Source organism: Oncorhynchus mykiss, chromosome 24 (assembly GCF_057628025.1).
Source record: "Oncorhynchus mykiss isolate SJ-2025 chromosome 24, ASM5762802v1, whole genome shotgun sequence".
Classification (NCBI taxonomy): domain Eukaryota; kingdom Metazoa; phylum Chordata; class Actinopteri; order Salmoniformes; family Salmonidae; genus Oncorhynchus; species Oncorhynchus mykiss.
In genome coordinates this window covers 36338632-36363952 of record NC_143045.1, presented here as the reverse complement: position 1 = coordinate 36363952, position 25321 = coordinate 36338632, and the positions used below count along the sequence as shown (strand labels likewise).

Genomic DNA, 25321 nt, shown 5'->3' with positions numbered 1-25321 from the left:
ATATGTGTGTGTGTTTGTATATATGTGTGTATGTGTCACAATAAAACATGTTAAATGTTAAAGTGTCAGACTTACGTATAAAAGTCTAAATATGACAGTGATTTGAGAGATAAAAAGACACAATCACATTAAAAACAGTGAAAGTTCTAGGAAATCCCGAAACCCTTAAGAAACAGACATGATGTGAAACGATGCCAAAATAATTAAACTTAATAAATGGGACACAGAGGGAACGTTAAACAGATCAAATCAATTCAAACTTTATTTAAAGTTAATTATACACAAGTTTTACACCTCAGAGGCAATCAAACTAAAGAAGAAAGCAAAACCAAGCCAATAAGAGGCCCATCACCTACACTGCTCATGTGCCATCACACAAACATACGTAAAAACTCTCCTTCTGTATCACCCAGACAACTCATTTATAGTCTTTCTCTCTCTATGCAAGGATCCAAAAGGCATGACTTCCATCACAGACAATGTACTCTCTCTTTGGAAAATGACAAAAGTTTTCATAAATGAGGGCACACTGATGACACGGGTAATGCCAACGATCTCGTCTTCCTATCTTCACCCTCTACACACAGTCTGAGGTGGGAGCCGGCAGCCATCTTACACCGAGTCTGTGTGTGCGTGTGTGCGTGTGTGTGTATGTGTGTGTGTGTGTGTGTGTGTGTGTGTGTGTGTGTGTGTGTGTGTGTGTGTGTGTGTGTGTGTGTGAGTGCGTGCGTGCGTTCAGGTTTTTGGTTCAGTCAAAGGTGTAGGGCTCCAAGGGCCTCTGGTCACAGTCCTGCTGCTTCTGACCCTCTGGGCTGCTCAGGCTGTGGTCAGAGTAGTAATTCTTCCACTCCAACATGTACGACATCCAACGATGGAAGTGATTCCTCCACTGCTGTTCTAACTCATCTACGCTCACTGACAGAGAGACAGAGGGAGAAGGAGGGAAGGGCGAACGAGAGAGAGACAGAGAGAGAAGGAAGGAAGGGCGAAGGAGAGAGAGACACAGGGAGAAGGAGGGAAGGGTGAAGGAGAGAGAGACAGAGGGAGAAGGAGGGAAGGGCGAAGGAGAGAGAGACAGAGGTAGAAGGAGGGAAGAGCAATAGAGAGAGAGACAGAGAGGTGAGCATGATTTAGATTGCCTGAGAAGGGGCTGTAAAGTTAAGTGTTTCCAACATTCAAACACTTTCCAACTCAGCATAACTGAAAATCTCAGAATCCGAGTGAGAAATGAAACTTGACATTCAGCTCATCCTCAAAATCAAACTTCCCTTCAGATATCTACTCCTACGATCCCTCTATACTTTAGCTATAGCTGATCCCATGTGATTATACTGCCTTGAGAACAGACTGATCCCATGTGATTCTACTGGCATTAGAACAGACTGATCCCATGTGATTCTACTGCCATTAGACCAGACTGATCCCATGTGATTCTACTGCCATTAGAACAGACTGGTCCCATGTGATTCTACTGCCATGAGAACAGACTGATCCCATGTGATTCTACTGCCTTGAGAACAGACTGATCCCAAGTGATTCTACTGGCATTAGAACAGACTGATCCCATGTGATTCTACTGCCATTAGAACAGACGGATCCCATGTGATTCTACTGCCTTGAGAACAGACTGATCCCATGTGATTCTACTGCCTTGAGAACAGACTGATCCCATGTGATTCTACTGGCATTAGAACAGACTGAACCCACGTGATTCTACTGGCATTAGAACAGACTGATCCCATGTGATTCTACTGGCATTAGAACAGACTGATCCCATGTGATTCTACTGCCTTGAGAACAGACTGATCCCATGTGATTCTACTGCCTTGAGAACAGACTGATCCCATGTGATTCTACTGCCTTATTACCAGTCAAAAGTTTGGACACAACTACTCATTCAACGGTTTCTCTTTATTTTTACTATTTTCTATGTTGTAGAATTAGCTCCAGATGAGGATCTGTTAGAAAAGGAGGAACTAATTTGATCATGTTTTATTATGTTTATAACTATATAAGTGGCCTAGCAGTAGTGATTAACGTGTTATGGGTTAGATGGAGTGAGCTATGTGAAAATGTATTGACGGCCGGAGGCAAAGTAAATAGGGGGTCTGTCTCTATAATAGAGCTATTACCACAGATTGTGAACTATTGCCCTATAACAGTGTTTTATAGCTTCACTGTTTTATATCATAATATTTGTCTCTCTCTATGTTTTGAATCATAATATTCACTTGAGTATGAATTGGTCGCTTATTCTCAAATAGCTCTTTGTGAATGAGTCCGGATAATTAAACAATAGACTGAGGCAAGGTGCAAGGACGTATACTCCCTACTGATAAAGAAGGCCAGGAAATGTGTGGAGGAGTACCAAAGGCCCTGGACTCAGGTGAAAACACCCCCGACTTATCCACAGAGATACATTGTACAGTTGAAGTCGGAAGTTTACATACACCTTAGTCAAATACACAAGTAAAAATCAGTTTTTTCACAATTCCTGACACAATGAATTATCAGTTATCAGTGAAAAGAAGGTGAATAATAGTGTGCACAGTGTGATTATAGGTCAGAGGCCTTACGTCTCACCGGTTCAAAACATACACATCAACAGAGAATATGAATCATGTTTATCCTGTTCACGTATAAGTCATTTCAAAGTGTATATAATGTTGAACAGGATTTACTATTAAAAAAGGAGGGACTGTTATGGTTCTAGTTTAAAATATACTTATTCACGTTACCATACTAGAACTTATGGATTGCTTTACACGTATATAAGGAATCTACACTTGAAGTTGGAAGTTTACATACACCTTAGCCAAATCAATTTATTGAACCCAGTTTTTTTCACAATTCCTGACATTTAATCCAAGTAAAAAATCCTTGTTTTAGGTCAGTTAGGATCACCGCTTTATTTTAAGAATGTGAAACGTCAGAATAATAGCAGAGAGAATTACAGTGCCTTGCGAAAGTATTCGCCCCCCTTGAACTTTGCGACCTTTTGCCACATTTCAGGCTTCAAACATAAAGATATAAAACTGTATTTTTTTGTGAAGAATCAACAACAAGTGGGACACAATCATGAAGTGGAACGACATTTATTGGATATTTAAAACTTTTTTAACAAATCAAAAACTGAAAAATTGGGCGTGCAAAATTATTCAGCCCCCTTAAGTTAATACTTTGTAGCGCCACCTTTTGCTGCGATTACAGCTGTAAATCGCTTGGGGTATGTCTCTATCAGTTTTGCACATCGAGAGACTGAAATTTTTTCCCATTCCTCCTTGCAAAACAGCTCGAGCTCAGTGAGGTTGGATGGAGAGCATTTGTGAACAGCAGTTTTCAGTTCTTTCCACAGATTCTCGATTGGATTCAGGTCTGGACTTTGACTTGGCCATTCTAACACCTGGATATGTTTATTTTTGAACCATTCCATTGTAGATTTTGCTTTATGTTTTGGATCATTGTCTTGTTGGAAGACAAATCTCCGTCCCAGTCTCAGGCCTTTTGCAGACTCCATCAGGTTTTCTTCCAGAATGGTCCTGTATTTGGCTCCATCCATCTTCCCATCAATTTTAACCATCTTCCCTGTCCCTGCTGAAGAAAAGCAGGCCCAAACCATGATGCTGCCACCACCATGTTTGACAGTGGGGATGGTGTGTTCAGCTGTGTTGCTTTTACGCCAAACATAACATTTTGCATTGTTGCCAAAAAGTTCAATTTTGGTTTCATCTGACCAGAGCACCTTCTTCCACATGTTTGGTGTGTCTCCCAGGTGGCTTGTGGCAAACTTTAAACAACACTTTTTATGGATATCTTTAAGAAATGGCTTTCTTCTTGCCACTCTTCCATAAAGGCCAGATTTGTGCAATATATGACTGATTGTTGTCCTATGGACAGAGTCTCCCACCTCAGCTGTAGATCTCTGCAGTTCATCCAGAGTGATCATGGGCCTCTTGGCTGCATCTCTGATCAGTCTTCTCCTTGTGTGAGCTGAAAGTTTAGAGGGACGGCCAGGTCTTGGTAGATTTACAGTGGTCTGATACTCCTTCCATTTCAATATTATCGCTTGCACAGTGCTCCTTGGGATGTTTAAAGCTTGGGAAATCTTTTTGTATCCAAATCCGGCTTTAAACTTCTGCACAACAGTATCTCGGACCTGCCTGGTGTGTTCCTTGTTCTTCATGATGCTCTCTGCGCTTTTAACGGACCTCTGAGACTATCACAGTGCAGGTGCATTTATACGGAGACTTGATTACACACAGGTGGATTGTATTTATCATCATTAGTCATTTAGGTCAACATTGGATCATTCAGAGATCCTCACTGAACTTCTGGAGAGAGTTTGCTGCACTGAAAGTAAAGGGTCTGAAAAATTTTGCACGCCCAATTTTTCAGTTTTTGATTTGTGAAAAAAGTTTGAAATATCCAATAAATGTCGTTCCACTTCATGATTGTGTCCCACTTGTTGTTGATACAGTTTTATATCTTTATGTTTGAAGCCTGAAATGTGGCAAAAGGTCGCAAAGTTCAAGGGGGCCGAATACTTTCGCAAGGCACTGTATTTATTTAAGCTTTAATTTCTTTCATCACATTCCCAGTGGGACAGGAGTTTACATACACTCAATTAGTATTTGGTTGCATTGCCTTTTAATTGTTTAATATGTGTCAAACGTTTCAGGGAGCCTTCCACAAGCTTCCTTGATACAGTGATACAGTGAATTTTAAGTGAAATAATCTGTCTGTAAACAATTGTTGGAAAAATGTATTGCGTCATGAACAAAGTAGATGTCCTAACTGACTTGCCAAAACTATAGTTTGTTAACAAGAAATGTGTGGAGTGGTTGAAAAACGAGTTTTATTGACTCCAACCTAAGTGTATGTAAACTTCCGACTTCAACTGTAGATGTTGGGGTCAATGGAGGGTGGATAGGAACTAGGTGTATGGAACGTACAGAAAGTTAACATTCTGTCAAAACATGTTATTTTTATATCTCATGGCTCGTATGTATGAGGGCAACAGTCTGGTCAACTCCGCTTGGTAGGAGGGTATACACATATATACTTTTGTAAATATGTCTTTGTCTTTGCAGCTGTATGACCCAGAGGGTAAATAAACTTGGTTTGAGCTTTTTATCGTTGTCCGTGAGTTTTACTCTCTTCGTTCAGAACCTAACACATGGAAACAGACTGATCTTTTTGATTCTACTGCCAGTGAGCAGACTGATCCCTGTGATTATACTGCCATGGAAACAGATTGATCCCTGTGATTCTACTGCCATGGAAACAGACTGATCTTTGTGATTATACTGCCATGGAAACATACTGATCTTTGTGATTATACTGCCATGGAAACAGATTGATCCCTGTGATTCTACTGCCATGGAAACAGATTGATCCCTGTGATTATACTGCCATGGAAACATACTGATCTTTGTGATTATACTGCCATGGAAACAGATTGATCCCTGTGATTCTACTGCCATGGAAACAGATTGATCCCTGTGATTCTACTGCCATGGAAACAGACTGATCCTTGTGATGCTACTGTCATGGAAACAGACTGATCCTTGTGACTGTACTGTGTGACGGCCCTGAATTTGTCTGAACCGTCTCAGTGATTCTCCTTCCAATAGGGCGCTTCCCCTTTAATTCCCAATTAAATAGCCTGCATCAGCTGCGCAAAAGTGGAGTTGTGAATAAGGATGTGTTCAACCCTCAGTTCCAAAGTGTCTTTACTCCGTTTGTTTTGTTGTATTTAAAAGTGTGGTTTGTAGCCTTGTCTCAAGTTTAACCAGGATCAGATCCACTCATTGCTTCCTTTGGACTGCACATCTCAGTTGGTCTCCGCTGGTTCTTCATGGCCTTTCTCCTCAGTTGGCGGATTCGATTGTCTGACGGACCGACTAACAACTTTTTTGCATACGGTATTTCATTTGTTTTAGTGTGATGTGTACCGTGATGATTTATGTGGTCATTTTTAGTTGAAGACGTATTGATATTTGATAATATTCATGGCTGTGTGGTAAAATACTTTGATATTTTGATTGTATGATTGAGACTGGGTTTACATGACACTTTTATGAACGGACAAACATTGCGTGACTTAGGTCACTTGAGTTCCCCGATCATTTATGGTGCTAATACAACCCACGCAAAATAACACATTTCTTTTGAAGTTTTTTCCAATGTTTCAAGGGTTTATGAAAAGTGTATGTACATCCTGACTTTTACTTGAGTCCTTTGTATTGGTGTAGACTTGACGGACCAGACAGGACTCATTCCCTCACAAACCAAAAGGAGAAATCAATATTAACTCTGGTAGGCACCACCTACCTGTCACACCTAGAAACAATAACCTCAAGTCAAAACCTTTACAACTGCCATGGAAAAAGACTGATCCCTGTGATTCTAGTGGTTCTAATTAAAGAACAACTAGAATCTTGTTAAAGAACACTTACCATGTCACGTTACCAGACCTAAAGAACACTCATCGCCTAGCATCCTAAAGAGAGAAAGAGTGAGAGGGAGACCGAGAGAGCAAGCGAGAGCGAGAGTTGTTAGAATGTTTTTTTTATTAGTAAAGGGACAGCTAATGAGGGAAGTTAATGATTGGGAATCGACTCCATACACATTATTCCAATAAAACACGTATTAATGCCAAAATTGTGTTTTTGCCTTTGACCTTTGCAAAAATATTTGCTTCTTGCTTTTCCCAATATGCGGTCATTTCCAAAGTTCTTTATCATTCACATTGTTCACTGTGTTCCACTTTGTTCATGCTTTGCTATATCTTTTGAATGCAATGCCCATCCCCAACTAATAGACTTAGGACAAAGCCAACCTTCACAACTAATAGACTTAGGACAAAGCCAACCTTCACAACTAATAGACTTAGGACAAAGCCAACCTTCACAACTAATAGACTTTGGACAAAGCCAACCGTAAATAACACTGCAAATGACAATGGCAACAACATTGTTTTGGCATCAACCACCTCTGAACATCAGGAGGTGTGTGTGTGTGTGTGTGTGGGGGGGTGTGTGTGTGTGTGTGTGTGTGTGTGTGTGTGTGTCTGCAACCAATTATGACAGAGAAAAAGTTTTTTGTGCCATTCTGTGCAACGAAGCAAAACAAATGGTGGAATCTGTGCACAGGAATCAGACTAGATCTCAGCGTCAAAATCAATCACGCTTTCCCAAATCACAAAGGCCGGGGTCTCCAATGTCCTGCTCCAATCAAATACACACACACACACACACACACACACACACACACACACACACACACACACACCAGACAGGAGTCCTCAACCTTGTAGAATGGATCTATACATATCTTTGTATCTCAATGTGTGTTTGTGTGTTTGTCAGCTTTGTGCTGTGCAGAGACAAACCACACACACACACACACACACACACACACACACACACACACACACACACACACACACACACACACACACACACACACACCAGACAGGAGTCCTCAACCTTGTAGAATGGATCTATACATATCTTTGTATCTCAATGTGTGTTTGTGTGTTTGTCAGCTTTGTGCTGTGCAGAGACAAACCACACACACACACACACACACACCAGACAGGAGTCCTCAACCTTGTAGAATGGATCTATACATATCTTTGTATCTCAATGTGTGTTTGTGTGTTTGTCAGCTTTGTGCTGTGCAGAGACAAACCACTCACACACACACACACACACACACACACACACACACACACACACACACACACACACACACACACACACACCAGACAGGAGTCCTCAACCTCGTAGAATGGATCTATACATATCTTTGTATCTCAATGTGTATTTGTGTGTTTGTCAGCTTTGTGCTGTGCAGAGGCAAACCACAAAACACACACACACACACACACACACACACACACACACACACACACACACACACACACACACATTTAGAAAACTCTGCCTCACTCCAAAGGCCTTCCATTTAGAAAACAACCTCATATCTACACAATACTGTAGTCTTTCAAAAAGCCTACACAATAAAATAAGGCAAGTGAATCTAAAAGGTTTCCTAAATAAAACAATTCCGATGAGTTATCTTTGACTAAGTAGTTTAATAACAAAATGATCTTGACCTGAAAATTCCCTCATGGGTTGCACCTCATACACATGCACACCCACGTCATGAGTTTCAAACCGGGGAGGCCACGGATTATGTTTGTATAGTGAGCCCGATGTGTGTGTCTAATACATGAAGTGCAGTGGAGAGAGAGTGTTATTCACCCTCCACAGTTGGAGCTCTCTGAAATGGAGACTGAACCGACTCGCACTCAGGCCTCCAGCATTTTTGGAGAGGAGGGGGAGCTGGAGCCTGGGCCAACCCAGCCATGGTGCACCTCCACAGGCTAGTTAGGGCACCAGAGGCACCTGGAGGGACCTGATGCAGCATCACTCAATCTTTGGACCGCTATGTGCAAGGTTGATGTGCAATAGAATAAAGAATATTTTTGAGGTGCGGCCTCACACGGCCGTCACACTTGCGCAAGTTTGTGCCTGTTTGTGTTCTCACCAGTGACGTCCTGCAGTTTGGGGAGGAAGTTGTTCCAGAACTGGCATTGATGAGCGGCAAGCCTCTTTTGTGTGTGTGGAGGGGATGAGTTTAGGGTGATGTATTCCTGTTGGTCCACGGTGAAAAGTGGCCAATCACCTTCCTCTATGCTTGGGTTCCTGCCAGGGAAAACACAACAACAAACCAATTAGGTATGTAAGTAAACCATGAGAGTCATTTTACACAGACTTAAACCTTGTTTGACTTAAAATAATGATATGATCTTACATGCATGATCGCTTTGACGTCTCACCTGGTCCCTGCATTCTCTATATAATATCTATATGAATTCTCACCTGGTCCCTGCATTCTCTACAGAATATCTATATGAATTCTCACCAGGTCCTAGCCATGTCTATATGAGGTCTATCTCATATATGAGGTCTATCTCATATATGAGGTCTATCTCATATATGAGGTCTATCTCATATATGAGGTCTATCTCATATATGAGGTCTATCTCATATATGAGGTCTATCTCATATATGAGGTCTATCTCATATATGAGGTCTACATCATATTTGAGGTCTATCTCATTTATGAGGTCTTTCTCATTGGGGAAGCAGGTAGCATAGTGGTTAGAGCGTTGGAAAAGTAACCGGAAGGTTGCAAGATCGAATCCCTAAGCTGACAAGGTAAAAATACGATGTTCTGCCCCTGAACAATGCAGTTAACCTACTGTTCCTAGACTGTCATTGTAAATAACAATTTGTTCTTAATTAACTGACTTGCCTAGTTAAATAAAGGTAAAATAAATCTCACCCGGTCCTAGCCATGTTGGCCCAGTACTTCATCATCCTCCTGCTCATGACCACTTCCTCCTCCAGGTATCCCAGGGTTCTGTTCAGCGGCATTCCAAAGAAAAACTCAATCTCATAGCCATGCATCACGCCCATCCATGCTGGCCAGGGATTGGTGGAGGAGTGGTGATCAAACAGGAAGAGGCGGGCCTTACCCCCATGTTCTGTGTACCTGGGGGCAGGTATGGTAATGATTGGAGCAGAAGGGGCCAGATACTACCTAGATATCTCAACATTGCATGTAAGTATTTGTGCAAACATTAGAGCTGGGCTCTCCAACCATGTTCCTAGAGCGTTCACCTTTTTTGGGATAGGGGGCAGCATTCGGAATTTGGATGAAAGCGTGCCCAAAGTAAACTGCCTGCTACTCAGGTCTACAAGCTAAGATATGCATATAATTGGTAGATGTGGATAGAAAACACTCTAACGTTTAAAACACTGTTAAAATAATGTCTGTGTGTATAACGGAACGTATATGGCACCTGAGGCACCTGAGGAAAATCCATCAAGGAAGTGCTATTATTTTGAAATGGTTGTTTTCCATTGAACGCCTATTCACCATACAACAACTTATGATGCACTTCATGATCCCAATGGCTTCCACTACATGTGGCCAGTCTTTAGGCATTGTTTCAGGCTTTTATTCTGAAAAATGAGGGAGAAACATTACTTTCCCAGAGAGGAAAGGACAGGGAAAATTTCCAGACCTGACTCCTGCGCGTGACCGGGAGTGCACCGTTCTTGTTTTTCCTTTTCTATTGACGAAGCTATTGTCCGGTTGAAATATGATCGATTATTTATGACAAAAACAACCTGAAGATTGATTATAAACATCGTTTGACATGTCATGGTACTTTTTAGATTTTTCATCTGCCTGCTGTGACTGCGCTTTGTTCCAATGGATTACTGAACAAAACGCACCAACAAAACGGAGGTTTTGGACATACAGTGCCTTGCGAAAGTATTCGGCCCCCTTGAACTTTGCGACCTTTTGCCACATTTCAGGCTTCAAACATAAAGGTATAAAACTGTATTTTTTTGTGAAGAATCAACAACAAGTGGGACACAATCATGAAGTGGAACGACATTTATTGGATATTTCAAACTTTTTTAACAAATCAAAAACTGAACAATTGGGAGGTATGTTGGATATAAAATAATCTTTATGGAACAAAAATAACATTTATTATGTAACTGCGAGTCTCGTGAGTGCAAACATCCGAAGATCATTAAAGGTAAGCAATTCATTATATTGCTTTTCTGACTTTCGTGACCAATCTACTTTGCTGCTAGCTGTTTGTAATGTTTTGTCTGCTGAGAGAGATGTCCTAACATAAACGCTTGGATAGCTTTTGCTGTAAAGCTTTTTTGAAATCTGACATGTCGGGTGGATTAACAACAAACTAAGCTGTGTTTTGTTATATTGCATGAAAAATAAATATTTTTAGTAATATAATTTGAATTTGGCGCTCTGCAATTCAGCGGATGTTGACGAAAATGATCCCGCTAACGGGATGGGCGCGCAAAGAAGTTAACATCCTGTACGTTTCAAGCGAACCCTAATCTAATGCACTTGATTCTAATAATTACCTGGTTGATGAACTGAAGCAGGTTAGTTACAACTGGGATTGGATTTAAAACCTACAAGTGGGTAGCTCTCAAGGAACAGGAATGAACATCCCTGCATTAGAGCTCTGTGGAACTCTATAATATGTTTTCCTTACCTCTGGGCAAACTCCAGCACAGGGCAGTTAAAATCGTGGTCTCCCAACATTCGCCCAAGCAAATCACGATTCTTCATCCCACTATTCTCATCCGTCCAATCAGTGTACTGGAAGATGGCTGTCTCCCTCGTGACATCACTGAATCCCGGCAACACTAGGTCCACCCCTTTCAGGAAGTTCTCCCTGCTGATCAGGCTCTGGCTAGTGATGTCATATCCTGGCGCCCCGTAAACCAGGAAGTAGGTCCCCTCATCTTGGTTCAAACCAATCAGCACCTCTGTCTTCAGGAAGTGTCCCGTCCGGAGCAGAACCTAAAGGACGAGATAAAGAGACATTATGACATTATGGAAATATATACGGGATTCAACTGCTTGTTTTTTCAGTGCCTTTGGGCCCAAAACAAGCAACCATAAATTCATACACACCTCTGGCATGTCTGGTAGGAAGTTTTGGTCGACAGAGGGGGTGAATGGTAATGCTAGGATTGTGGGGAGAGAGAGGACGTTGTACTGCTGCTTGATGATATCCTCTGGATGGGCTCTCTGTAGACACTGCTCCAGGACAGCCAGAGGTGCCAGGGGACAACCCAGCAGCCTACCCAGGGACAGGGACCTGTTCCAGGCCTGCTGTTGAGTCATGACAGCCCATGGAGTGTTAGGGGAACCACTCTGTAGTATTGCCCTGTTGAACAGACCATGGCTGCCAGGGGAGAGGAGATGGAGACCCACAGACGCAGAGCCAGCACTTTCCCCAAACAACGTCACCTGACAACAACATAAAAACAGAGAATAACTAAACATGGTAAAACAAAGAATAACAACAGCAAAAAGAGGAAAAGGAAAAAAGCTGAGCAACCTTTGAAGGGTCTCCGCCGAAGGCAGCAATGTTATTGGCTACCCAGTACAGAGCCAAGCGCTGGTCCAGCATTCCAGCGTTACCACGGACACTCTCGCTCTCAGGAAGAGACAGGAAACCCAATGGACCGAGCCTGTGTCCAATCAAAACAAACGTTATTATCGGTGTATTTTTAAAACATGAAAACATGAAGCTCAAATAGGTTCTTTAGTTTAATTATATTGTGCCAGATCAACCTGTAGTTCATAGACACCACCACGACGCCTTCTGATTGGCTAAGGAATTGTCCGTCATACAGGTCTAGGGAGGCGGTGCCTGTAGTGAACCCGCCTCCGTATATCCACACCATGACAGGAGCTAATGAGGAACCAGGGGAGGAGCTCTTGGAACGTTTAGGGTGTGTCTTAAACAAAGGGGGAGGAGTCCATATGTTTAGGTAGAGACAGTCTTCACTCATCTTGGTGTTGGGGTTCCACATCTCAGCTCCACGGAACCCTGGGAGCAAGGAAGTCAGAGTCAAGTACTTGTAGTTAATAATGACTTAATTACAAAACAACATTGGGTATGTTTACGTTGTAATGCACATTTTTAATTGTCGATGTGGGTAAATCACTTTGCGCTAAGTGAAGAGGAATTGTGCATTCCTAGAAGTAGCATACTCTACTACATAGTGTGATGCCTGTGGCCAATTTTACATGGAGTCACGAACTTGGATGTGGGATTGTGAATGGGGAGAGCATCAGTGAAGGTATGCGAAGGAGACACCTGTCCAACCAAAGATGACATGGACCCACCCTGACCAGACCTACACTGATGACTGCCTGGGGGAACACACCACATTCACAAATCTGAACACGACAACACACTGAATTTCAGTAAGTCAATTTACAACCCAATAAATTTCAGCAAGTCAATTTAAATGAATTTGTAGTGAAAGTAAAAGTAGTGACAAGGATCCTAAATCCCAGAGAGTGGACATGGCAGGGCTAGTGAGAGCCCCGTTGACAGTACTGTTTGTAGGCATTCGATAAATGTCTATGTAGCCTGAGAGCTATGGGTAGTGAAAATAGGCATAAGATAAATGTCTATATAGCCTGAGAGCTACGGGTAGTGAAAATAGAGAAGTGAAAGTTGAATAGTGAACAGTGGGGTGTTGAACATGTATGAGAGAATAAGGGTGAATGACTAACCCTTTTGACAGGAAAAATAGTGGATCCTGTGGATTGCTATCTCTTAGGATGTAAATTATAAGATGATTAACCAATAAAATGTGCGTGAAGCAAACAGTGAATATCCAATGTAGATTGGTTAAACTGGAGTTATCAAAGGTCGTAATTCTATTTTTATTTGTTATTTTTATTTAACATGTTTTTTGGGGGGATGCATTAATCATGATGTGAGTAGTGTCCAAAGGGGGAATTACTAGTCCCCTAGGGCACTTTGGTAAATATGCAAATAGATTTTCCTCACTGTAAAAACTGAAAAAAAATGTATGTTGGTAATAGTTGACAGTTACTTCATTTACCAGTCCCCTGGGGCCCGTTGGTAAAAATTCTAATTGATTTTCCTCACATGCCTGCCTGTAAAAAGGAAAAAGATATGTTGGTAATGGTTGACATGATGGATTGAAGTTTTACCCGCCTAGAGTGATGGATGTGTATTGCTGTTGTTATTTTGTTTTGTTTTCATTGTTTTGTTTAATTTTCTTTGTTTTTGTCTTGCTTCAAAAACAAATCTCAATACCAAATCTGTCTGCTGGATGTTTGGTATTTCTCCCAAAGATTCGCCCTGTAACTCCCTGACCCGTTAACTCTGCGGTGAGGTCGCCAATATGATAAGGGAGTATAAGCACATTTGCAAAAATGGTTTAAATGGTGTGTTGTTATTCTTTTTGACATTTGTCTTAGAAATCTGTATTATAATTTGTCTGTGTTTCTTGAATCAGAAATGCCCTACACTAAACGTTATTCTGTTCTGTCCTCTCTCAAGGTTATGGCGAAGGTGTCCACAGATGGTATCTAGATGCATGGAAGGGATAATTCAGCTGGGAACAGTGTGAACTTCACCCCCTCTGACCGCCTGAAGTAATGGATAAAAATTATTTTCACTATGGCCCTGTGTTTCACCACTTCTACTGTGAGACCTGAGTCCGAACCAGCAACCTGTACACATCATCAAGTTGAAGCTATCAACTGCCTTTTCTCAAAAGCCTTTTCTCTCAGGAGTGCGACATGAGTCGTTGTGGAGTGAGCATGGAGAGAGATCTCTCACAAACTTCTCTCATGCTGCTGGTGTACTGGTAGGAGGATGGACAAGACATAATGGGACCGTAAAGGACAAAGGCGGCTCAGGTGAGAGATTCGTGTGCTTGGGAAAATGGGACATTATGAAGGGCCATCCACTTTGAACATTGATGCCATTGGGAAGGCGAACTGTAAAGCTGTCTGAAGAAGAAAAAGTGAATGAAGAATGAGTACCGTGAGGGAGAAGAATGAGTACTGTGAGGGAGAAGAATGAGTACTGTGAGGGAGAAGAATGAGTACTGTGAGGGAGAAGAATGAGTACCGTGAGGGAGAAGAATGAGTACCGTGAGGGAGAAGAATGAGCACCGTGAGGGAGTGACAAACTGTACCCTTCATTTATTTAGGCTTGTCTAAAATTGTTTATTTGGTGTATCAGGTTGATTGTGGGGGCATGAACCCGGTGAGGTTTACAGTAATTTAGACTAAGAGTGCGTTGAGTACCAATCTGTCATTAGCACAAATGGTGGCCGTGATGAGAAAATGTAATGCTAGAAATATAAGATGAATATACTGTATATCAATATAAATGCACACTCTGCCAGTATCGGTGTGTGCTAAGTTGAGGGGCTTATATTGTTGTGATAGAACCAACGTGAAGCACTAAGGACTGTCATTCTAAATTTGGGTTGGATAATTTATCAACAGGTCAAATTATGACCCGGAAAGTCGAGAAGGAGAGACAGAGAGCTGACCCTAAACTGTGAGTAGACCACAACGTGAGGGGAGGGTACACTGCTCATCCTGCAGGTGGCTTCTGAAACAAATTCAATATTTGTTCAAATCCAGTGAGTCTAGGTAGGGTTCCTCCCAGGGAAACCTTATCTTTTTGTGTATTCCGATAGGGAGGTGATCAGAAATCCCACTGGATTGTAGCTTGGGCTATCCATTATTGGGATGTTGAGAGTAGGAGCTTTGTGGTCCTTGCCCAATCTCATTACCATTCTTATCAATATTGGTGTGAAACTGTGTACTCTATTTTCCCTGTGAAAGTCAATAGGGTTTCTAGGTCGTGTGAAACATGTAGGTGATCATGTGAGGGCTCCCAAGTGGCACAGCAGTTTAAGGTGTGTCACTACAGACCCTGGTTTGGTCCCGGGCTGTATCACAACTAGTCGTGATCGGGAGTCCCATAGGGCGGAGCACAATTGGCCCAGCGTCGTCCAAGTTAGGGGAGGGTTTGGCCGGAGTAGGCAGTCATTGACTGACTTGCCTAGTTAAATAAAAGTAAAAAAAATATATATTGTAAATGTATATACAGTTGAAGTCGGAAGATTAAATACACTTTATCCAAAAACATTTAAACTCAATTCCTGAGATTTAATTCCAGTAAAAAATCCCTGTCATTTGGTCAGTTAGTATCACCACTTTATTTGAAGGATGTGAAATGTCAGAATAATGATTTATTTCAGCCTTTATTTCTTTCATCACATTCCTAGTGGGTCAGAAGTTTACATACACTCAATTAGTATTTGGTAGCATTGCCTTTCAATTGTTTAAGCCATATTGCCACAACTCTGGAAGTATGCTTGAGGTCAATGTCCATTTGGAAGTCCTATTTGCGACCAAGCTTTAACTTCCTGACTGATGTCTTGAGATGTTGCTTCAATATATCCACATAATTTTCCGTCCTAATGATGCCATCTATTTTGTGAAGTGCATCAGTCCCTCCTGCAGCAAAACATCCCCACAACATGATGCTGCCACCCTCGTGCTTCACGGTTGGGATGGTGTTCCTCGGCTTGCAAGCCTCCCCCTTTTTCCTCCAAACACAACGATGGTCATTATGGCCAAGCAGTTCTATTTTTGTTTCTACAGACCAGAGGACGTTTCTCCAAAAAGTACGATCTTTGTCCCCACGTACAGTTGCAAACCTTAGTCTGGCTTTATTTTGGAGGTTTTCAGGTTATGTCGACATAGGATGCGTTTTACTGTCGATATAGATAATTTTGTACCTGTTTTCTTCCAGAATCTTCACAAGATCCTTTGCTGTTGTTCTGCGATTGATTTGCACTTTTCGTGTTTGGAAATTGCCCCCAAGGATGAACCAGACTTGTGGAAGTCTACATTTTTATTCTGAGGTTTTGGCTGATTTCGAATGATTTCCCCATGATGTCAAGCAACGAGGCACTGACTTTGAAGGTAGTCCTTGAAATACATCCACAGGTACACTTCCATTTGACACAAATTATGTCAATGAACCTATCAGAAGCATCCAAAGCCATGGCATCATTTGTTGAATTTTCCAAGCTGTTTAAAGGCACAGTCAACATTGTGTATGTACATTTCTGACCCACTGGAATTGTGATGCGGTGAATTATAAGTAAAATAGTCTGTCTGTAAACAATTGTTGGAAAAATTCCTTGTGTCATGCACAAAGTAGATGTCCTAACCTACTTGCCAAACTATAGTTTGTTAACAAGAAATTTGTGGAGGGGTTGAAAAACGAGTTTTAATGAATCCAACCTATGTGTATGTAAACTTCGGACTTCAACCGTATATATTCTAGATGAGGGACTGTTGGAATCAGACTGATTGAATTGAACACGTTTTAGTATGTTTATAACTATTTAAGTGGCTTAGCTGAAGTAATTAATGTATTATGGGTTAGATGGAATGTGTTATGTGCAAATTGTCTGCACCCTGGAGACTTTGTGGTGGAAAAGACTACAGAAGGAAGAGCTGGAAGGATTGGAGAGGATCATACCAGGTTTTGCTGGTTTTGCTGACCACCTCGGTTGTGGTGAAAGTAGCAGAGAGAGACACCTGAATCCACGGGTCCCACTGTAGGAGAGTTCCAACCCCAGACGGGGAAGATGGCCCCGGGACTGCGTTGCACCGTTTTCTTTTCTGTCTGTCTGTGTCTGTGTGTCTTAGCAGCAATGACTCTCAGCTTCTCTATTGGTCAGATGCCAGAAGAACACATTCCACAAACCGATGATGATGAAATGAGAAGGACTTAGCCTGGGCAAGAGAGCCTAGTGATGGAAAAAGGTTTCGGGGAAAACTACACATTAGAGAATTGTCTTGTTATTTGTTCGTCTTTTTTTTACTGATACAAACCTGTCTTGTGTGACTTAGTCATAAGTCTTGGCGTACAGATCGGTGCCGTTTGGGTGCAACTGCAGCATGTGACATCCTGTTCCCACAATCTGCAGGAACTTAGCTGTGTGGAAACTTGCAGGAAAGAACAGATCACATTTTGCACTATGTTCCACCCCTGTTTCCACACATCTGCTAACTGCCACGTAAAAAAAAGAGGTTGTAGTTTTTCATGAAAACTGAGAGCCAAACCTCTTCGTTGGACTCCAGCGATTGTTAGCCGCTCCATTTTTGCAAATCTTATAATAAAGTTGTTGTTTGAAGAATCTATAGTGTCTCTTCTCTTTACGGTTTGAATTTCCGTGACAAGGTCTTGATTCAAAGGGACCGACGCCGGCCCGGAGTAGTGGCCCAGAAGTAGATGGTCATCGTAGAAGAAGGTCCCGAGCCTAAGGAACCTATGCAGACGTGGAGTATAGGCCCAGAAGTTAGAAGCAGCAGAGGAGGGCATTGAAGGACCCCCCCCCCCCCCCTCATCCCAACAACAGCCAAATGTATTTCTGAGTAGAGCCAACTTGGTGGCTAAAGCAACAGTTGGTGAAAGGTCATGTTGGGTCTGTGGGTTTGCTCCTCAAGGGGTAAACAAGGGAGTTTCATGTATGGGGTCACACTGGGAGTGAATCACACCCTAAGTGTGATGTCATTCCTGCCCTTTATCATCTATCCCCAAAAGAGACCAGACGACATGACATTTTAAAGCCCTCAAACTCTGTGATGTTTTTCACGTCCTGATAATAGTAGTAATCTCCCTATCCCTACTGTGGGTTTTCTTGTGGCCACCTGGTGTATTATAGGTAAAGGATGTGTGGGACAAACTGCCTGACTGTCCATAGTCTCCTCGTTTGGAGGGTGGATCATGCAACTGTGTCTAGCCACTGTTTTAGTCACTGTACTGACTCTGTTTCTTGTTCTCATGCTAAAATGTTGCTGCAATATGTGTTTAAAACTGGTAACGAATCCAAGACCAAATGTAATGTTAAATGTTGCCATGACCCATGGCCAGAATGCAAGTTGTGAAGGATTAGCTGAGCTACAGTTTTCTGCTAAAGACAGTGATGTCTGACCTTTACCCAGCGGCCAGATGGGCTCCAACCCCTCACCCTTCAGCTCTGGGAGAAGAATCCCTTCTTTAAATTATTGTATCTAATCATTAGCATAAACTGGCAAGTTAGAACTGTATATGATTTGCGAGGGGTTGGAGGTTTTAAACTCTGTCTCACAACCGATGACACAAGGAGGAATTGGTGGACTACGGGATATTATGCCTTTAGAACTTGCTACATTTAAAATGTATTAAAAAATTGTTCATGGATTTAAAAACAAGGGAGAAGTATAATGGTACTTTTTAATTGTATGTGTCCACATAGTATGTGACTAACCTTGTGAAACAGTGCCTTATTATAACGTCCTGTTATTCACTCTGAGCTCAGAAAAAAATTATCTTGGTTTGACTTTGACTCAGATCCTTATTTGATAATATCCACGACAACATGCATAGTAATAATTTTATTTTAAACTGATTATGGCCGTAGCCAGATTATGCAATAGTAATGTAAACAAGTTACTCTAGTTATCTTAAATCGGCATAAGGTCCAATGGTAATCATTTTGATATCAAATCCCTACCAGGAAATAATGTATCCTGGGGTTGGAGGCAGGAGTTGGGGTAGCGTGTGGCGTGTAGTACCCCTGTCCACCCATCTGCAGGCTGAGGAGGGCGAAAACGCAGTTCCCCAACGGGGGGGTTCCCATAGGGAATTCCCAGGAATGCCCTGACATATCCACCACCTGGCACGGGAAGCCGAGTGCCCCGGACTCTGCCACGGTTCGTGGCGACAATGACGTCATCGATAAGGTCATCAACCTGAGTCGTTGTGGCCGGAAGAATGTGGAACAGCAGGAGTGAGAGGGTGATGTGTGTGTGAGTGGTCACCATGGTAACACGTTCAGGTCTGGAGAGGTGAAAACAGACAGAAGGATGTGGAGGTCAACAGAAATATACACAGTCACAATGGAAATATACACAGTCACAACGGAAATACACACAGTCACAATGGAAATATACACAGTCACAACGGAAATATACACAGTCACAACAGAAATATACACAGTCACAATGGAAATATACACAGTCACAATGGAAATATACACAGTCACAACAGAAATATACACAGTCACAACAGAAATATACACAGTCACAACGGAAATACACACAGTCACAATGGAAATACACACAGTCACAATGGAAATATACACAGTCACAACGGAAATACACACAGTCACAACAGAAATATACACAGTCACAATGGAAATACACACAGTCACAACAGAAATATACACAGTTACAACAGAAATATACACAGTCACAATGGAAATACACACAGTCACAACAGAAATATACACAGCCACAACGGAAATATACACAGTCACAATGGAAATATACACAGTCACAATGGAAATATACACAGTCACAATGGAAATATACACAGTCACAACGGAAATACACACAGTCACAACAGAAATATACACAGTCACAATGGAAATACACACAGTCACAACAGAAATATACACAGTTACAACAGAAATATACACAGTCACAATGGAAATACACACAGTCACAACAGAAATATACACAGCCACAACGGAAATATACACAGTCACAATGGAAATATACACAGTCACAATGGAAATATACACAGTCACAACGGAAATACACACAGTCACAACGGAAATACACACAGTCACAATGGAAATATACACAGTCACAACGGAAATAGACACAGTCACAACGGAAATACACACAGTTACAATGGAAATACACACAGTCACAACAGAAATATACACAGTCACAACGGAAATACACACAGTCACAACAGAAATATACACAGTCACACAAACACACAAACACACACTGTCACTCAGTAATAACAGGAGATGATTGATATAGTTGCATATCCATTAAATTGTTGAAGCATTCAAGATTTTCCAAAGATAGTCAACGGCTTCAACAAGCACTGAACAACTAGGGCAGAGGGAGTGGAGAGAGAAGGAGGGAGGGAGTGAGGGAGGCCAACAGCTATTAATGACACCATGAATTCAGCTGATATCAGGATAAGAGTGTGTGAGGGCGTGCACAGTGAGAGGGGGGGACGATCAAATATGTTCCTCTGACTCATTCAACACTAGACAGCCGTGCACACACACCCACCACATTTGCCTTTCTCTTCTCTTGCCACAGATTACTCAGCTGAAAGGGCCAAACATATTAATGTCTAAAATTAGAGAGGGTGATTGCTTGTTGTGATAGTGGATAAATCCTGGATTAATCAGGTCTACACTGACCAGACAGATTGTTACAGAAGTCTAACATGACCTTAGAGGCTGAATGAATAGAACTGGCAGGCAGGATATCTATACCACATCTACCTCTCCTCATGGACTTTAAATAAAACACAACCTAGATGGCTGCTGTATCTGTGGAAATAGCTTACCTGTGCAGTTGAAATACACTATACATACACAAAAGTATGTGGACACCCCTTCAAATTAGTGGGTTTGGCTATTTCAGCCACACAAGTTGCTGACACGTGTATAAAATCAAGTTTACAGATATGCAATCTCCGTTGACAAACATTGGCAGTAGAATGGCCTTACTGAAAAGCCCAGTGACTTTCAACGTGACACCGCCATAGGATGCCACCTTTCCAACAAGTCAGTTTGTCAAATTTCTGCCCAGTTAGAGCTTCAACTCTAGGTGCTTTTATTGTGAAGTGGAAACATCTAGGAGCAACAACGGCTCAGCCACGAATTGAAACGGGTTTCCATGGCCGAGCAGCTGCACAGAAGCCTGAGATCATCATGCGCAATGTCAAGCGTCGGCTGGAGTGGTGTAAAGCTCACCGCCATTGGACTCTGGAGCAGTGGAAACGCGTTCTCTGGAGTGATGAATCATGCTTCACCATCTGCCAGTCAGACGGACAAATATGTGTTTGGTGGATGCCAGGAGAACGCTACCTTCCCCAATGCATAGAGCCATCTGTAAAGTTTGGTGGATGAGGAATAATGATTGTGGACAGTTTTTCATGGTCCGGGCTAGGATCTTTAGTTCCAGTGAAGGGAAATGTTAACTCTACAGCATAAAATGACATTCTAGACAATTCTGTGCTTCCAACTTCGTATCAACAGTTTGGGGAGGGTCCTTTCCTGAATTGGACCACTGACTGCGAGCCAGGCCTACACACACACACACACACACACACACACACACACACACACACACACACACACACACACACACACACACACACACAAACACACACACACACACACACACACACACGCACACGCATGTACACACACACACGCACACAAACACACACGCATACACCCACCTGAAAAAACACACTAGTATTCAACCACTTTCCCTTGTCTAAAGAAAGACAAAAGACTTCTGACGGTGTCTGGTGAAAGAATGGGTTGCAACAACAGCCAATCATAGCTAACGCATGAGACCAAATTTCACCATTACCAAGTAGCACACAGAGAAATAGACATATGCAAGCAGACAGGCACGCTCACATAGGCTGAACACACACACGCACACACACATAGCTCTGAGGTTAGAGTGTTGGGACAGTAACCAAAAGGTCACTGGTTTGAATACCGGAGCCGACAAGGTGAAAAATCTGTCGCAGTGCCCTTGAGCAAAGCACTTAACCCTAATTGGCCTGCTGGTGCCTCGGTGGGAATGTGCAATAAACACTTCCATTACACACAGGCAAATATAAGAAACTCCCAAATTATAATTTTCACTCACACACACACAAACACACACACACACACACACACACACACACACACACACACACACACACACACACAAACAGTCTATGTAACAAGCTAGCTAGCTAAATGTCAGACACACCCCAGGGGTATTCTGCCACATTGTTACAGTGAATAATGACATTTGAAGAACCTATCTGTGCTGTGGTTTGAGGAGAAAGATACAACAGAAGAAATGGTGGGCGGAGATTCTCCCTCGTGCTGCTGTGCCCCACTGACACCTCCACTGGTTGAACGGAAGACAACCTCACAAGAGGTTACAACAACAGGCAGAAAACGGTGGTAAGAATTCTGTTGTTGAGAAAGTGTTTGGTCAGTCCCTCTTTTAACTATTTTAAAAATGAACAAGAGGTCCTTGGGGTGTTTGAGAGGGATGGGGATCGGATTTAAAGCAAACAAAAGCTCCCTGTCAAGCCATTCCTTGTGTCACAATAAAAAAACACACCGTTTGTTGGTCTCCTTCCCTATAAACTTCACTCTTCCATGCCTCTTATAATAATACTTCACTTGAAGCATATTAACACAATTAAAAGCATCTGTGTGCTGCATGCATACATCTTATTCATAAGAAGCACCTTCTCATCTGGCAAGTTGACAAAACATTCATTCCTATGCAGCAAGGTTCTGTAGCAGGACAGAGGACTTGTGGATTGAAAGGGACACTTGGCCAATTGAACAGTACAAGAGACACACAGCATAGGTTACTTAAAAACAACACAATGAAGGCTACACGGCACAAACCAGCACTCACCCTCTCTGATTTCTTCTCTCTTCAGTGATCCTGCTGAGAGATATTTGAGGCGGTAGTGGTGTATATCGTGGCCAATGGTTTTCCAATGTAAAACAGTAACGTCAGAAAAGTGAAAATGGTCCGTCTTTCGTTTTTCCTGGGGTTTTTCAAAAACGAAAAATGACTGGATTTTTGTTATCTCGTTTTTTTTCAGGAAACAGAATAACAAATTGAGTTTCTTAAAATATTTTAAAATAAAGAAATTGTTGGTTTTTGTTATTATTATTATTTTTTTGCATATTAAAAGCAACAACTTGAAATTTTGATTGTCATAAGTCGGTGAGGTTAAATGTGACATGTCTTTCAATGGCCAAATGCACAGCAAACTTATTTTTGCTCATCAACTATTTATTAATTAATCTGTTATTAATTCACCTATATTAATGGTTCGCTTGCTACGTGCTATCAACGTTAGTAAGAGTTTGTTTGTGTGCGTGTGCGTGTGTGCGCGCGCGCACGTGTGTGTGTGTGTGTAGGGGCTGCCAAGATGCAGTGGTGTGTATGAAGACTCTGTGGAAGAACGTCCCGGAAAACATGACCTTCCTCTCCTTGTTGTGTGTTGTGTGTCTGTTATTTTAGTCTACTCAGAAAAGTCTGTTTGTCTTTTTGTGAGAAATATCTGTGTTTCTAAAAGGTTTGTGTGTTCTTGGTTATGTTTGAATGTGTATTGACCATGTTGTGGGTATGTATGTGGTCAGAGGGAAATGGAGTGCAGACAGAAAATGGTGAGAGTAGAAGTGGTTTAATTTTTTGGGGGTGAAGAGGACGGTGGGCATTGGTTAAGTTTTCTGTCATCTTCACTTCTTTTGCGGAGGAAAGACATTTGAATTACAAAACAAAAAAATGATGTGCAAAAATATCCACATGACATCAGTTTGACCTGTTGTAAGGAAATAGTAGGCTGTGAACACAACCCAATATGTTTCTGATAAGATTTCAGTTCAGATTGTGTTATGAGGATGAAATATTATCAGCTTCAAATCAAATTGTATTTCTCACAAGCTTTGTGAAGAACGGGTGAAAGGTTTACTTACATGCCCTTCCCAACAATGCAGATAAAAAAACTAGATAATTAGCAAAAATAATGATACAATCAAATAAATAGACAAATAATAACACAAGTAATACTTGGAAAAATAATAAAACAAGGAATAAACACACAATGATTAAAGATGGCTATATACACTGAGTATACAAATCATTAAGGACACCTGCTCTTTCTATGACATAGACTGACCAGGTGACTCCAAGTGAAAGCTATTATTGAAAATTTATGATAAAACCATCCTAAAGATTGATTCTAAACTTGTTGTTCTATACATTTTCTACGAACTGTAATATGACTTTTCGTCTGAACTTTCGCCTGGACTTGCCCGCGCGTCGTGAGTTTGGATTGTGTACTAAACGCGCAAACAAAAAGGAGGTATTTAGACATAAATTATGGACTTTATCGAACAAATCAAACATTTATTGTGGAACTGGGATTCCTGGGAGTGCATTCTGATGAAGATCATCAAAGGTAAGTGAATATTTATAATGCTATATCTGACTTCTGTTGACTCCACAACATGGCAGATATTTGTTTGGCTTGTTTTGATGTCTGAGCGCTGTACTCAGATAATTGCATTGTGTGCTCTTTCCGTAAAGTATTTTTGAAATCTGACAAAGCGGTTGCATTAAGGAGAAGTATATCTATAATTCTGTGCATAATACTTGTATCTCTTATCAAAGTTTATTATGAGTATTTCTGTAAATTGATGTGGCTCTGAAAATTTGACGGATGTTTTCGAGGCATAACATTACTGACCATAAAGCTTCTATGTAAACTGAGAATTTTGGATATAAATATGAACTTTATCGAACAAAACATACATGTATTGAGTAACATGAAGTCCTATGAGTGTCATCTGATGAAGATCATCAAAGGTTAGTGATTAATTGTATCTCTATTTCTGCTTCTTCTTTATCTCTCTTCTCTGCTTCTTCTTTGGCTGGAAAATGGCTGTATGTGTTTTCGTGACCAGGCTCTGACCTAACATAATCATATGGTGTGCTTTCGCTGTAAAGCCTTTTCGAAATCTACTAATTATAAGCATATTTTGGGCCTGAGTAGCAAGCAGTTTACTTTGGGCACCATTTTATGCAAGCTACTCAATACTGCCCCCCAGTCCCAAAGAAGTTTTAGTTCTTGTGGACATTATAGGTTTTTCTATTTGCTATGTAAGGCCTGTAGGCCTCATTGGCCTCACACCTGAACTCTCACAACTCGTTTTTCAGTTTAAAAAAAGCATAATGTATGGATAATATTGACTAT

General features: G+C 41.5%; 1 protein-coding gene across 3 annotated transcripts; it reads right to left on the bottom strand.

The window, feature by feature from the left end:
* Positions 1 to 238: 238 nt before the first annotated feature.
* LOC110503211 (cholinesterase) lies at positions 239 to 23085 on the bottom strand. 3 transcript variants are annotated; one of them, XM_036961742.2, is made up of 10 exons: positions 22969 to 23085; positions 19002 to 19327; positions 12211 to 12469; positions 11975 to 12107; positions 11545 to 11883; positions 11120 to 11430; positions 9358 to 9567; positions 8557 to 8714; positions 6459 to 6502; positions 741 to 915 (listed from the first exon to the last, which is right to left on the bottom strand). In XM_036961742.2, exons 2-9 carry the CDS (start codon positions 19309 to 19311, stop codon positions 6495 to 6497), a joined length of 1728 nt encoding a protein of 575 aa, XP_036817637.1. In that variant the 5' UTR covers positions 19312 to 19327; positions 22969 to 23085; the 3' UTR covers positions 741 to 915; positions 6459 to 6494. The 3 variants fall into 3 exon arrangements, with proteins under 3 accessions (XP_021437255.3, XP_036817636.2, XP_036817637.1); XM_021581580.3 differs by lacking the exon at positions 6459 to 6502 and having other exon boundaries at positions 239 to 915; XM_036961741.2 differs by lacking the exons at positions 6459 to 6502; positions 22969 to 23085 and adding an exon at positions 20288 to 20415 and having other exon boundaries at positions 239 to 915.
* Positions 23086 to 25321: the final 2236 nt, after the last annotated feature.